The sequence below is a fragment of the Ahaetulla prasina genome, chromosome 4, assembly GCF_028640845.1.
Source record: "Ahaetulla prasina isolate Xishuangbanna chromosome 4, ASM2864084v1, whole genome shotgun sequence".
Taxonomy (NCBI): Eukaryota; Metazoa; Chordata; class Lepidosauria; order Squamata; family Colubridae; genus Ahaetulla; species Ahaetulla prasina.
The window spans coordinates 5,449,212-5,463,241 of record NC_080542.1 but is presented as its reverse complement, the minus strand read 5'-3'; the positions used below and the strand labels follow the sequence as shown (position 1 = coordinate 5,463,241).

At 49.0% G+C, this 14,030-nt stretch overlaps 1 protein-coding gene across 1 annotated transcript in view; it reads right to left on the bottom strand.

Moving 5' to 3' along the window:
• LOC131198695 (myosin-6-like) overlaps positions 1-14,030 on the bottom strand; it is a 98,526-nt gene that overhangs the window by 19,607 nt on the left and 64,889 nt on the right. The window contains exons 27-32 of the mRNA XM_058183607.1: positions 10,295-10,440; positions 8,105-8,195; positions 5,307-5,696; positions 3,083-3,209; positions 1,812-1,930; positions 1,509-1,705 (exon numbers count right to left, since the gene is read on the bottom strand). Of these exons, the coding sequence (XP_058039590.1) occupies positions 1,509-1,705; positions 1,812-1,930; positions 3,083-3,209; positions 5,307-5,696; positions 8,105-8,195; positions 10,295-10,440 (1,070 nt within the window). The remainder of the gene's footprint in view (positions 1-1,508; positions 1,706-1,811; positions 1,931-3,082; positions 3,210-5,306; positions 5,697-8,104; positions 8,196-10,294; positions 10,441-14,030) is intronic.

The following is a 14,030-nucleotide window of genomic DNA, read 5'->3' as shown; positions in this document are numbered from 1 at the left end:
AAATTGAGTTAGAAAATCAAGGAGTATATGAAATCCCATGCACCGCCTGCCCCACCACATACATTGGACAAACCAACAGAAGAATAAGTGCACGCATTGAAGAACACAAGAACTCATTCAAAAAAGAGGAACCAACTTCTTCCCTGGTCCAACACTTTAAAGTCACAGGAAAACTGAACACTTTAACAACAGAATAATCAGAGAAGCCATTGAGATAGAAAAACGCCCACACAGCATGAACAAACGAGATGACACCTCCCGCCTACCAGCCATTTGGAAACCCGCCCTTATTGACAAACGAGTCCCTAACACGAGGAATGACACCAGACCCACACTCACAAGGTCCACACAGGATGTCACCACCGCACATCCACCCAGAAAGCAGACCCAAACCCACACTGATCATGAAGCACGACCAAGGACCAGAAGCCAGACCGCAGCTGCAACATTAGCCATTTCAAACCCCTCCAATCCATTCATGCAGCAGACTGACACCCACTATGAAGATGTAGCACGACCACAAAGCCAAACAACAGCTATGCAGCTCACCAGCTCAAATCCCCCTGCAGCACAGACTAGACTGAGCACAACCAAGCCCCCACCAACACAGGACACACCCCAGCCAATCAGAGCACAGAAAAACCCCCATCCAATCAGAGCACAGCCAAGCTCCCACCCAATCAGTTCAAACCCCCACTAGCAGTTAAAAGGAAGAAACAGCTGCGATCACACATTGCTCCCAGAAGCACGAAGCTGAAGCCTGAAGATGACGAATGAGACTTCGTCGAAACGTCGCCAAGACACTTCCAATTTTACACGGGAGAAAACCCGAACAACCAAAGACCTATATATATATATATATATATATGCAGGTTTTGGTATGTTCGGGTCTTTTCCCGTGTAAGATTGGAAGTATTTACCCAACGTTTCGATGAAATCTCGCTCATCATCTTCAGACTTTGGCTTTGTTCTTATGTGAGCACTTATGTGAGCACTTTGCTTCGTGCTTCTAGGAGCAAATGCATGAAGCTGTAAACACCAACCTGAAGATGACAAATGAGACTTCGTCGAAACGTCGCCAAGACATTTCCAATTTTACGCGGGAGAAAACCCAAATAACCAAAGACCTACATATATATATATAAATAACAGTTGTACTGTCCCGAGCTCACGTGATCACTGTTTGTGACCTTCCCAGCTGACTTCAGACATAAATAAAAAAGTCAACAGGGGAAGCTGGCTTAGGTCAACGACATGATTGACCCGATAGACAGAGCAAAAAATGGTCCTAAAATTGAGCGTAACTCACTTAGCAACCCTCTCGATTAGCAACGTGAGTCATTAGGTGGAGGGCTATCTATTTTTGGTTGACATACTCAAAGAGATGGAATCTTCAGGCATGAACACCATGTCAAAAGTCATGCTTGTTGATGATCCAAGGTGGCCATCTACCTTGTCCATCCTGAAGGTCAGGATTGTGACCTCTGGAATTCATCTCCCTCACTTACTTGGCCTCCTCCAGCTCCTCTGTTCTCTGGATGGCATCCGTTTCATACTTGGTTCTCCACTGGGCCACCTCCGAATTGGCCTTGGAGAGGACACGCTGGAGCTCCGCTTTGGCTTCCATCTCCTCCTCATACTGTTCTCTCAGAAGGTCGCAGTCATGGCGGGAGGACTGGAGAGCGTGCGCTAGAGCGTTTTTGGCCTACGTCAATGAGGAACCCATGTCAATTTGGAGGGTGTGTCCATCACACCTCCTCCCTTCACCTCAAAAAACCCAGACCCACAATTCCCAAGTGATGTTTCTTCACCTTGCTCTCCTCTTCCAGTTGTCTCTTGAGGTCCTCCATCTGTTGTGTGTAGGATTGTTTCCCACGAGTCAGCTGGGAAACTAAGGCCTCTTTCTCCTCAAGCTGTCGGGCGAGTTCTCCTGAGGGTGGGAAAAGAGGAAAATTGAGTTCCAGAAGCTACATGGGATAGAAGCGTCTTCTTGGGTGGACCTCATAAAGAGGTGTAGAAAAACAAGAGAGACAACTGGATTTTCTTTGTTTTTCCTTGAAGACCTTTTTCTTCTCATCCAAGAAGCTTCTTCAGTGCTGACTGAATGGTGAACGGAAGGATTTATATTCCTTTGCAGTCATCTGGTCATTAGTACTCTCTCTGAGAGTCATGGAAGTTTATCTCAGCCCTAAGGGTCACCTGAATAGGGCAAATGGTTTATAAATGTTACAACAAGGTTGTTCTGTCTCCTTCCCTACTTTGGAGCAATGAGCTGGCCTTCAGCCAGTGGATTCACGGCTCTTATCAGTCCTGGCAGAGAAATCGCAGCTGCCTGCCAAAGTTCAAACAAATGACTCACAAGAGTAAGACTTTCAGCTCTCTTTGAAATGGTTCAGCTAATTTTTGCTTCCCATGGAATGAGAGCAGTCCCAAAGCTCCTTATATATCCTGTGTGGTGAAGGTCCTGCCCCACCCTTCCCTTTGATGACACCGCCTCTCTAATCTTCTGAAGCACAGGTCAATCCAAGCTTAATTATTATTATTATCAGCTGGGTCTGAAGGCGTAGCCTGGGGAAAGGAGGAATCAGGGGATGACGGCCTCATTATGTCCTCCGACTGGTCTGGTTCTGGTTCTGGTTCCTGGAGCCGGGCCAAAGAAATCGGTGCTCCCGAGGTAAGCCTTACCGGCCCTTCCCCCTCACTCTTGGAGTCACTTTCGGGCATGGGGCCAGGTTCGGGGGCTGGAGTCACAAGAAAGTTCCCTTCAGTGGTTCCGAGAAGGTTCCACACCCATTTGCACTACTCAGGTGATTCCGAGGGCACAGATAAACCTCCAAGTGGCCTCAACGACTCTCAAAGAGAGTACTAACGACCAGATGACTGCAAAGGAATATAAATCCTTCCATCCTTCTCCATTCAGTCAGAACTGAAGAAAGCTTCTTGGATGAGAAGCGAAAGATCTTCAAGGAAAAACAAAGAAAGACCAGTTGTCTCTTGAAAAAAAACCCCTTTGGGACAACCATGTCCTGGATGAAGGAGAACCACCATCGACAACAAGAGGGAGAAAAATGGTAGCCGGTACCATTTTCGGTGAGCAGTTTCGCTCGCTGGGTGTTTGCGTCATTGAGCGTCCGTTGGGTCTCCTCTAACTTGGCGCGGTGATCCGTAGATTGGTCCTCGAAGGTACGGCACATCTTCTCCAAATTTGCCTGCCAAGAAATAGAAGAATTAAACCCGAAGAAAACCGGGCACAAGTTGGAGTATGTTTTCCAACGAAACTACGTTGTTAAGTTCACTTGAAAGGACCTAGGCATGGAAAGTGCCTTCAACCACTGGGACAGTATGGTTTTGGGGATGTCAGAAGTGAGCTGTAGAGTTTCCACGTGCAGGATACCAAGTCTATGGATTGTGAGGTGGTCCTACTTGAGGGACATCTTAGTAATCCTATATCAGTTGATCGTAGGAAGATCTATGACAGTGATGGCTAACCTTTTTGCTGTCGCGTGCCAAAACCGAGGGGAGTGTAGGGGGGTTGTGCACGTGTGTGTCCACACCCATAATTCAATGCCCCCCATGCATGAGTGTGTGACCCCCACCCCATTCTCCCCGCTTTTGGCACGCGACGGCAAAAAGGTTACCGGTGGGCCTGTTAGGGCCATTTTTCTCCCTCCCCAGGCTCCAGAGCCTTTCTTGGAGCCTGGGGAGGGCAAAAATGGCCTTCCCCATCCCCCCGGAGGTGCTCCAGAGGCCGGAAACAGCATGTTTCCTGACTTCCGGTGGGCCCAGAAGGCCCGAAAATCAGCTGGCTGGCACGCGCATGAGCGCTGAGCTGAGCTAGGGAAACACTCGTGTGACCACAAATATGGTTCTGCTTGCCACCTGTGGCACGCATGCCACAGGTTCGCCATCATGGATTTATGATGAAGCCAATCCAGGAGAAGGTGCCCAGCTTGGCTTCTAGTAGTTACGTTCTTCGCTAATAGAAGAGAATATTTGTAGCTCAGAGATCTACCGTGAGGTCCTCTGAGTTGTAGATGTTTCATGATTAAGCTAGAGAACATTAGCAGTGCTAGAAGGGGTTGGTGGAGAGGAGGGAGAGGTGGAAGAAGAGGACAACTGTGGGGTCCTTGGTTGTTTTCTTGCCAACATTTCATGACCCAACTAGAGTGGTGCGGTGGCCTAGAGGTGGAGCTCTCACCTCACAATCAGGAGGCTGTGAGTTTGATCTGAGGTAGAGGCAGATATTTGTGTTGTGTCTTGCCCGCTCTCACCGCAGCCGGGGTTTTCTTATCTGCTTCCAAACGCTGAAGAATGTCCTAGTATGCCTCCTGGCCCCAGCCCTGGCTCCATGCCCAGACAGGCTGAAGAGGAAGAAATACCTCCAGCCCCCAGCTCTGGCTCCATGCCCAGGCAAACGGAGCAACTAGACCCCTCCCCCTCCTCCACAGCATGTGAGCCTGAGGAAGGTCTATTACCAACAGCTGCCGACTGGAGTGACCTTCGCGTCAGAAGACTTGATAGGCGGAGGCAACAGAAGGAAGGGAGGGGCAGGCCTGGATAAGTGCTGAGTCATGGAGCCACACCCCATGGCCTATATAAAGGATCTGCTTTCTGGCATTCTCTGAGTCAGGCAAAGTCTAAACATATCTTGCTGAAGTCACTTTCTGGTCTCCTGCCTGCCCTGAGGACTTTGCTAGGACTTTGGCAGAGCTGCAGAGGCACGCCTGATTCGGATTTCCCTGACCCAGCCGTCAGCGGAGGAGTGGGACACGACAATTTGTCTCTCTGGGCGCACTGAGAATATAATCTGATGGAAAAAAACCTCCGCATTGGTGACAGGAAGGGCATCTGGCCAGTATACACTCATCTCCATTCAGTGACCCAGACTGCGCCCTTCAAGGGATTAAGGGGTCGATAAAGGGGATGATGATGATTTCATTGACCCAGCTAGGTAACATCATCAGTGCTAGAAAGGAGTGGGGTTTTTGGAGAGGAGGAGGAAGAGGACAACAACTGTTCTTGGGGTTCTTTGAGCTCCGTTGTTTGCTTGCCGACATTTTGTAATCCAAACTAGGGAACATCATCAGTGCTATACTGATGATCCTCACACTGATGATGTTCCCTAGTTGGGTCATGAAATGTCTGCAAGAAAACAACCCAGTTCAGAGAGTACCAAGGACACCAGCATTTTCCTCCCAGATTCTACCTGTAGACTCTGAGGCAACAAAATCTATCCAAGAATGAGTCTGCGTTATCCATGGCCCGCTCGGCTGGTTTTGGGACCCTCCCTTCCACTGACACAACACCTTGGCCTTCAGAATCTGCTCCATGTTGGAGGCCACGTCGTCCAGTTCTAGCTTCAGCTCGCTCTTCTCCTTCTCCAGCTTCTGCTTCACCCGCTGCAGGTTGTCGATCTGCTCGCCCAGCTCGGCCACGGAATCCGCGTGCTTCTTGCGCAAGGTGGCCGCCGTGGCCTCGTGCTGCAGCGTGGCCTCTTCCAGGTCGCGTCGCATCTTCTGGAACTCGGCCTCCCGCTTCTTGTTCAGCTCGATCTGCACCGAGTTGGCCCCTCCGGCCTCCTCCAGACGCTCGCTGATCTCCTCCAGTTCTCGCGAGAGGTCGGAGCGCTGTTTCTCCACCTTGGCGCGAGCTGCGCGTTCCGCCTCCATCTCCTCTTCCAGCTCCTCAATTCGTGCCTGAATAGCAGGAAAAAGATAAATCACTACGATCCTTCAATCTTCTGGAGCAGGGGTTCCCAACGCTCCGGGCTGTGGACCAATATCGGTCCACAGCCTGTTAGGAACCGGTCCGCGAAGCCGAAGGTGAGCGCCTGGTGAGCAAGCAAGCAAAGTTTCATCTGTGCACGCACAAAGTCTAAGTTGCATGTGAAACCATCCACCACCACCTCATCCTCGATAACAGACCCTGTGTGTAATCTGGGGTTTTTCCTGAAGCCGCGACTCCTGCTTGAAGAGCAGGTGGCAGTTGTGGCCAGGAGGGCCTTTGACACCCCTGCCCTAAACACTTCCTGTTCTTGACTATTGTAACACACTCTATGTAGGACTGCCCTTGAAGAGCACCCGGAAGCTCCTGCTGGTGCAAAATGCAGCAGCCCGCACGGTTTTCTCAAACCTCCATGTGTACACATATATCACCTCTCCTGCGGGAGCTGCATTGGTTGCTGATTTGCATCCGGGCACAATTCAAGGTGCTGGTAGTCACCTGTAAAGCCCTTCATGGCTTGGGACCAGGTTATCTGAGGGTGTTGTGGTCCGTCAGCAGCCTACAGAGCTGGCAACAGAGTCGGACAGCGATGAGGCTGAGGTGAGGCCAGGGCCATCGGGAAGTGAGGTGCGGACTCCAGAGCCTCCAGAGACTGAGAGTAGTGAGGCAGAGGAACAGGAGGAGCCTGTTCCTAATGCACGCATGAGAAGAGCTGCCAGAAGGCAAGAGCAGCTCCAGCAGAGAGGACAACTCGGGAGTAGGGCCAAGAGATGATTGGCCCCTTCCATAAGGCTTAAAACAGACCAGTACCGGCATTTGAGCTTTGCCGGAAAATAATGTTGGTAGCTGCGTTTTCTGCTCCATCTTCTGGTTCGTCTATGTTTTTGTGGCTTCTGAACGTTTGCCCCGAAGGGCCTTCGGCAGTTTGCCTAATTGGACCAAGGTTTGCGAGATAACTGAGGAATTTGTGTTGGGAGGCATTTGTTTTACTTTGAGTTGAACGATGTTGGGTATGAAGTAATTCCCAGCTGTTCGAATAAACTTTGTTTGTTTTTTCGCGGATTGAGTTTCTTACTACCTACTTGGGCCTGGATCACAACAGAGGGACTCTCTCTCACATCTACCTGACCCACCAGAGTGGGGAGGCAAGGAATGTTGCGGGTCCCGTCCCTAGGGAGATATACCTGGCAGGACCCAGAAGAAGGGCCTTCTCCGTGGTGGCTCCCTCTCTCTGCAACATCATTCCCCTGGACGTTAAAATGGCCCCCACTCTGACACTCTTCCGGAAGGTGCTGAAGACCTGGTTCTGCCAGTGGGCCCGGGGAATGCGGAGCAATATGGAGCCCATTAAAATGGCTCGTATGATGTGTTATCACCGGGGTGGGGGGTTATTATATTATTTTATTAATTTATTCTTTGATTATGCTTTTTTCTTAGTTTTATTTTTTTATAGATGATGTTTTTATGTTGAGATTACATTGAGATGATATCTGCTGGATATAACTCCGCCCTGGCGACAGGAAAGGCATCTGGCCAGTAATCACTTCAACTCCATTCAGTTGCCCAAGACTCCTCCCCACAAGGGATTCTGAGGTCGTTAAAAGAGGATGATATGATGTTTTTATATTTCCGTAAGCCGCCTTGAGTCGCCACGTGCGAAGAGGCCGCAATATAACTTAGAAAGGGGTGTTCTGACCTAGGTTAACTTAAAAATTAAACAGCACAAACTTAGTCCCAGCAAACCTCTTTAATTCGTACGGCTGTAAATTATTTTCATTTACAGTCTGCAAGGCTTGATAAACAGTCTTTCAGAGAAAGGTTATCAACACCCACCTAGCTCACCTGGAACGCTGCCAAAGAGCTAATTTCCAGACGCAGGGCAAGGCCAAACTTGGCACAGAGTCACAAACAGAATTTTCAACTCTTGAATCGGCCAGATGAACTAACTGCTTCCTGCAAAAGCTCACGTCCCGTTCGCTTTTCTTTTATGTCTTATGGGAGGGGCCAATCATCTCCAAGCCTTACTCCCAAGTCGACCCTGTTTCCTTAACTGTTTCTGTCTCCTGGCAGCTCTGCGCATGCGCACACTGGGAACAGGCTCCCGCTGTTCTTCTGCCTCGCTGATGTCAGACTCCAGAGGCTACAAAAAACTACCAGATGGCTTTGGCCCCCTCTCTGCCTCCGACGCAGAGCCCTCGTCCGAGCCTTCCCCAGACTCCAGGACTGACCCAAGTTCCCCCACAACCTCCTCACTGTCTGAATCTGTTGCCGGCTCTGTGGGCCACTGGCGGGCCGCAACAAGGGGCGAAATAGACGGATGGTTCGTATTTTGGGGGATTTCTCCTTTTTCCTGACCGAGTAACAAGGAAGGTATTTCTACCTGGAGCTCCTTCAGTTTCTTCTGCAGCTGTAAACCCAGAGCTTGCTCGTCTTCAATTTTGCTGTTCTGCTGGTGGATATCAAACTCTTTCCTGCCAAAGAGAATTCTGGGAAGTTAAAAACCCTGGTCTATAAAATACAGGCAGTCCTCGACTTACAACCAACGGTTTGTTTAGCGACCAGTACCCACGGCACCGAAAAAAGTGATCGTTTCTCAGACTTTACACAACCTTTGCAGCATCCCACTTAGTCTCAAAATTCAGTCGCTTGGCCACGGACTCATACGTACGACGGTCGTAGAGTCATACGGGAGTGTCAGGTGATCCTCTTTTTGCGACCGTTTCATGAGCAAAGGCAACGGGGAAGCCAGATTCACTTAACAGTCAGGTTAACAGCTGCAAGGATTTGGCTTAACCAACGTGGCAAGGAAGGTCGTAAAACGGGACAAAAAATTGACTTAAGAAATCAGCAAGTGAAAATTTGGGCTCAATTGTGGTCGTAAGTCAAGGACTGTCTTTATCCAGCTGATCACTCTGCAACTTCTTCAACCCTGCTCTGTAGCCCAAATGTCATAGAGCGTCCAGCTTCTCAACCCACCCGGCAATCTCCGCTATGCAGGTAATCCTTGACTTACGGCCATTCGTTTAGCGACTGTTTCGAGTTATGATGGCACAGGAAAAAGGGACTTGCGCTAGGTCCTGGCTCACCATCATTACAATGTCCCTGAGGTCACAGTTAACTGGCCCCCAGCAAGCAAAGTTAATGAGGAAAACTGGATTCGCTTAACAATTATGTGATTCACTTAACAACCCACCAGCAAAAAGGTAGAAAGGTTCTTTCTTTCTTTCTTTCTTTCTTTCTTTCTTTCTTTCTTTCTTTCTTTCTTTCTTTCTTTCTTTCTTTCTTCCTTCCTTCCCTCCCTCCCTCTCTCTTTCTTTCCTTCCTCTCTCTCTCTCATTCTTTCTTTTCCTTCCTTCCTTTCTTCTTCTCTCCCTCCCTCTTTCTTTCTCTCTCTCTCTTTCCTTCCTTCCCCTTCCTTCCTTCCTTCCTTCTTTCTTTCTTTTTTTCTTTCTTTCTTTCTTTCTTTCTTTCTTTCTTTCTTTCTTTTCCTTCCTTCCCTTCCTCTCTTTCTTTTCTTTCTTCCTCTCACTCAGTCTCTCTCTCTTTCCTTTCTCTCTCTCTCATTCTTTCTTTTCCTTCCTTCCTTCCTTTCTTCTTCACTCCCTCCCTCCCTCTCTTTCTTTCTCTCTCTCTCTTTCCTTCCTTCCCCTTCCTTCCTTCCTTCCTTCCTTCCTTCTTTCTTTCTTTTTTTCTTTTTTCTTTCTTTCTCTTTCTCCCTCCCTCCCTCTTTCTTTTCTTTCTTTCCCTTCCTTTCCCTCCCTCCCTCCCTCCCTCTCTCTTTCTTTCCTTCTTCCTTTCTCTCACTCACTCACTCACTCACTCTCTTTCTTTCCTTCCTGCCTTCCTCTCTTTCTTTCTTTTTCTTTCTTTCTTTTTCTTCCTTTCTTCTTCCCTCCCTCCCTCCCTCCCTCTCTTTCTTTCTTTCTTTCTCTCTCCCTTTCCTCCCTCCCTCCTCCTTCTCCTCCCTCCTTCCTTCCTCCCTCCTCCTCCTTCTTTCCTTTTTCTTCTTTTCTTCTTTCCTTCCTTCCTTCCTTCCTTCCTTCTTTCTTTCTTTTCTTTTCTTTCTTTCTCTCTTTCCCTCCCTCCCCAGTTTTCTATTGCTTTTCAAAATGTCTCTTTCTATTTTATATTTTGATAAACTAATAAAAATATATTTAAAACAACAACCAACCACCATAAAACGTTTGTAAAATCAGCCAGAGTCTTGGGATGCCTCACTTAATGAACACATCGCTTGACAAGTGAACTTCCGGGCTCTTATTGTGATTGTAAGTCGAGGACTAACTTTATTTCCCCCCCGCCCCCTAAAACTGGGTTACAGAGCCATATAAACTGGGATTTCTGACTTCCAGTCATTCTCCAGCTTGGAGAAAGGAAGCTAATTCCTTGCCAACCACTTGTGGATGACACAACACACAAATTCTGGCAGAGAGATGATGAGACCGGTTTTACTTTCGTCCTTATTTTGGAGACAAATATGAAAACTCCTGTGCTTGGCCATTTTTGTGGCATGACCCCCTGAGACAACTGACTGGAGAACCCCAAAGCACAGCACTGGCTCTTCCCTTACTTTTTAATTTTCTCTTCCAGCTGTTGTTTGTCGTTCTCCAAGTCCATGATGTTCTCCTGGGCCAGCTTGAGGTCTCCTTCCACTTTCCTTTTGGACCGCTCGAGATCCATCCGGATTTTCCTCTCCTGTTCCAGAGAGCCTTCCAGCTGTTGATGGGAAGAGGAGAGGAGAAGAGAGGAGAAGGGGAGAGAGGAAGGAAGGAAGGAAGGAAAGAAAGAAAGAAAGAAAGAAAGAGGGCAGGAAGGAGGGAAGGAACAAAGAAGGGAAAGAAGAAAAGAAGAAATTAGGAAGGAAGGAAAGAAAGAAAGAAAGAAAGGAAATAGGGACGGAGGGAGGGGGTAAGAAGGGAAGAAGCAAAGGAGGAAGAAAAGAAGAAAGGAGGGATGGAGGGAAGGAAAGTAGAATGGAAAGAAGAAGAAAGAAGAAAAGAAAGAAGGAAGGAGGAAGGAAGGAGCAAAGAAAGGAAGGAAGAAAGGAAAATGAGGGAGATAAGGAAGGAAGGAGTGAAGGAAGGAAGAAAAGAAAGAAAAGAAGATAAAGAGATAAAGGAAGGAAGGAAGAAAAGAAAGGAAGGAAGGAAGAAAGAGGGCAGGAGGGAGGGAAGGGGGAAGGAACAAAGAAGGGAAAAAAGGAAGGAAGGAAGGAGGAGGAGGAGGGAAGGAAGGAAGAAGAAGAAAAGAAAGAAGGAGGAGGAGGGAGGGAAGGAAGGAAGAAAAGAAAGAAAGAAGGAGGGAGGGATGGGGAAAGGGAAAGGAGCAAAGAAAGGAAGGAGGGAACGAAGTGAGAGAGCAAGGAAGGAAGGAAAGGAAGAAAGGAAAGAAGGAAGGAAGAAAAGAAAGAAAGAAAGAGGGAAGGAGGGGGGGAAGGGGGAAGGAGCAAAGAAGGGAAAGAAGAAAGGAACAAAGGAGGGAGGTAAGGAAGGAAGGAAGAAGGAAGAAAGGAAGGAGGGAGGGGGGATAGAAGGGAAGAAGCAAAGAAGGGGAGGAAGAAAAGAAAAAGGGAGGGAGGAAGGAAGGAAGAAGAATGAAAAGAAAGAGAAAGAAAGAAAGGAGGGAGGGAGAAAGGGAAGGAGCAAAGAAAGGAAGGAAGGAAGGAAAAACGAGGGAGGTAAGGAAGGAAGAAAAGAAAGAAGTGAGAGAGGAAGGAAGGAAGGAAAGGAAGAAAAGAAGGGAAAGAGATGAAGGAAGGAAGAAAAGACGGAAGGAAAAGAAAGGGAAGGAAGGAAGAAAGAAGGAGGAGGTAGAGACAACGGAAGGAAGGAAAGGAAGGAAGGAAGGAGGGAGGCAAGGAAGGAGGGAAGGAAAGAAGGAAAGAAAAGAGGGAGGGAGGGAGGAGGAAAGAAGAGAAGGAGCAAAGAAGGGGAGGAAGAAAGGAAGAAAGGAGGGAGGGAAGGAAGGAAGAAAAGAAAGAAAGAAGGAGGGAGGGATGGGGAAAGGGAAAGGAGCAAAGAAAGGAAGGAGGGAACGAAGTGAGAGAGCAAGGAAGGAAGGAAAGGAAGAAAGGAAAGAAGGAAGAAGGAAGAAGAAAAAAGAGGGTAGGAGGGAGGGAAGGGGGAAGGAGCAAAGAAGGGAAAGAAGAAAGGAAGAAAGGAGGGAGGTAAGGAAGGAAGGAAGGAAAGAAGGAAAGAAAGGAAGGAGGGAGGGGGGATAGAAGGAAAGAAGCAAAGAAGGGGAGGAAGAAAAGAAAAAAGGAGGGAGGAAGGAAGGAAGAAGAATGAAAAGAAAGAGAAAGAAAGAAAGGAGGGAGGGAGAAAGGGAAGGAGCAAAGAAAGGAAGGAAGGAAAAATGAGGGAGGTAAGGAAGGAAGAAAAGAAAGAAGTGAGAGAGCAAGGAAGGAAGGAAAGGAAGAAAAGAAGGGAAAGAGATGAAGGAAGGAAGAAAAGACGGAAGGAAAAGAAAGGGAAGGAAGGAAGAAAAGAAGGGAGGGAGGTAGAGACGACGGAAGGAAGGAAAAGGAAAAGAAAAAAAGGAAAGAGGAAGGAAGAGAAGAGAGAAGATTTTGGCACGGATGGTGGGCCATGCCACCAACCAATCTCACCCTTACTCTCTGGATGCTCCAGGTTTAATATCCCTAGCATCCATCACCAACCAGCGCGAACCAATATCGAAACATCCGGTAGCTTTTACTTCCTCTCTCTAGCTCACCGGGCGCATACAGCGAAGAAGCCAGGCCTATCCCAAACCTCTCTAGAAGATGTTCTCCAGATGTTGCCAAGGCCAATCGAGGACGGATGGACATCCCACCCCAGTCGAGGGCTGCAAAGAGTCCTAATCTGTCCTCAAGGCTCCCACCATTCGTTAGCAAATCTCGGTCCAGGAGGACCAAGAACCTGGATGGACGGACCCAGGGGTGGGCTGCTGGGGGTTCGCAGGGGTTCGGGAAAAACCCCCAAATCCCACTCCTGACTGGCCCTACCCACCCCGTCCCGCACCTCCGAGGAGTACCCATGCGGCCTGTTTTGGATGCAGGAAAGTGCAGGGCGCGCCTGGAGGCTCGGGGAGTGTTGTGTCTTGCCCGCCCTCACAGCAGCCGGGGCCTTCTTATCTGCTCCCGAACACGGAGGAATGTATGCCTCCCGGCCCCAGTCCTGGCTCCATGCCCAAGCAGGCTGCAGAGGAGGGAGCACCTCCCGGCCCCAGCCCTGGCTGCATGCCCAGGCAAACGGAGCAGCTAGATCCCTCCCCCTCCTCCACAGCATGTGAGCCTGAGGAAAGTTTATTTCCAACAGCTGCTGATTGGAGTGACCCTCGCATCAGAAGACTGGATAGGCGGAGGCAACAGAAGGAAGGGAGGGGCAGGCCTTAATGAGTGCTGAGTCATGGAGCCACACCCCATGGCCTATATAAAGGATCTGCTTTCTGGCAGTCTCTGAGTCAGGCAAAGTCGAATTTATCTTGCTGAAGTCACTTTCTGGTCTCCTGCCTGCCTTGAGGACTTTGCTAGGACTTTGACAGAGCTGCAGAGGCAAGCCTGATTTGGATTTCCCTGACCCGGCCTTCAGCGGAGGAGTGGGACACGACAGGGAGGGCGAAAAATGGGCCTAACGGAAGTTTGGGAAGAGGGCCTCCAGAGCCTGGGGAGGTTGTTTTTGCCCTCCCGGAGGCTCGAGGAAAGCCTCTGGAGCCCGGGGAGGGCAAAAACACCTCTCCCACCATGGTGCAGGAGGCCGACTAGGGCGAACCGATAGTTGCGGCTGTGGAAGGCTCCGCCCACCCACCCGGACGTTGTCACGTCCTGTTTTTGATGCTCTGTGCATGCGCTCACATTTGTGAACTGGTAGCAAAGTTAAATGAATACCACCCCTCTCCTAGAAGAATGAAATTTTTTGGGAAATATAAAAGGCAGAATATTATATTTCCCGATTATTAGCACTAGGACGTGATGGCTTAGTGGCTAAGATGCTGAGCTTGTCGATTGAAAGCTCGGCAGTTCAGCGGTTCGAATCCCTAGTGCCGCGTAACGGGGTGAGCTCCCGTGACTTGTCCCAGCTTCTGCCAATCTAGCAGTTCGAACGCATATAAAAAAATGCAAGTGGAAAAAGAGGGACCACCTATGGTGGGAAGATAACTGCGCTCCGTGGGCCTTTGGCGTTGAGTCATGCTGGCCACATGACCACGGAGACATCTTCGGACAGCACTGGCTCTTCGGCTTTGAAACAGAGATGAGCAGCGCCCCCTAGAGTTGGGAACAACTAGCATGTATATGCGAGGGGAACCTTTACCTTTACCTTTTAAAA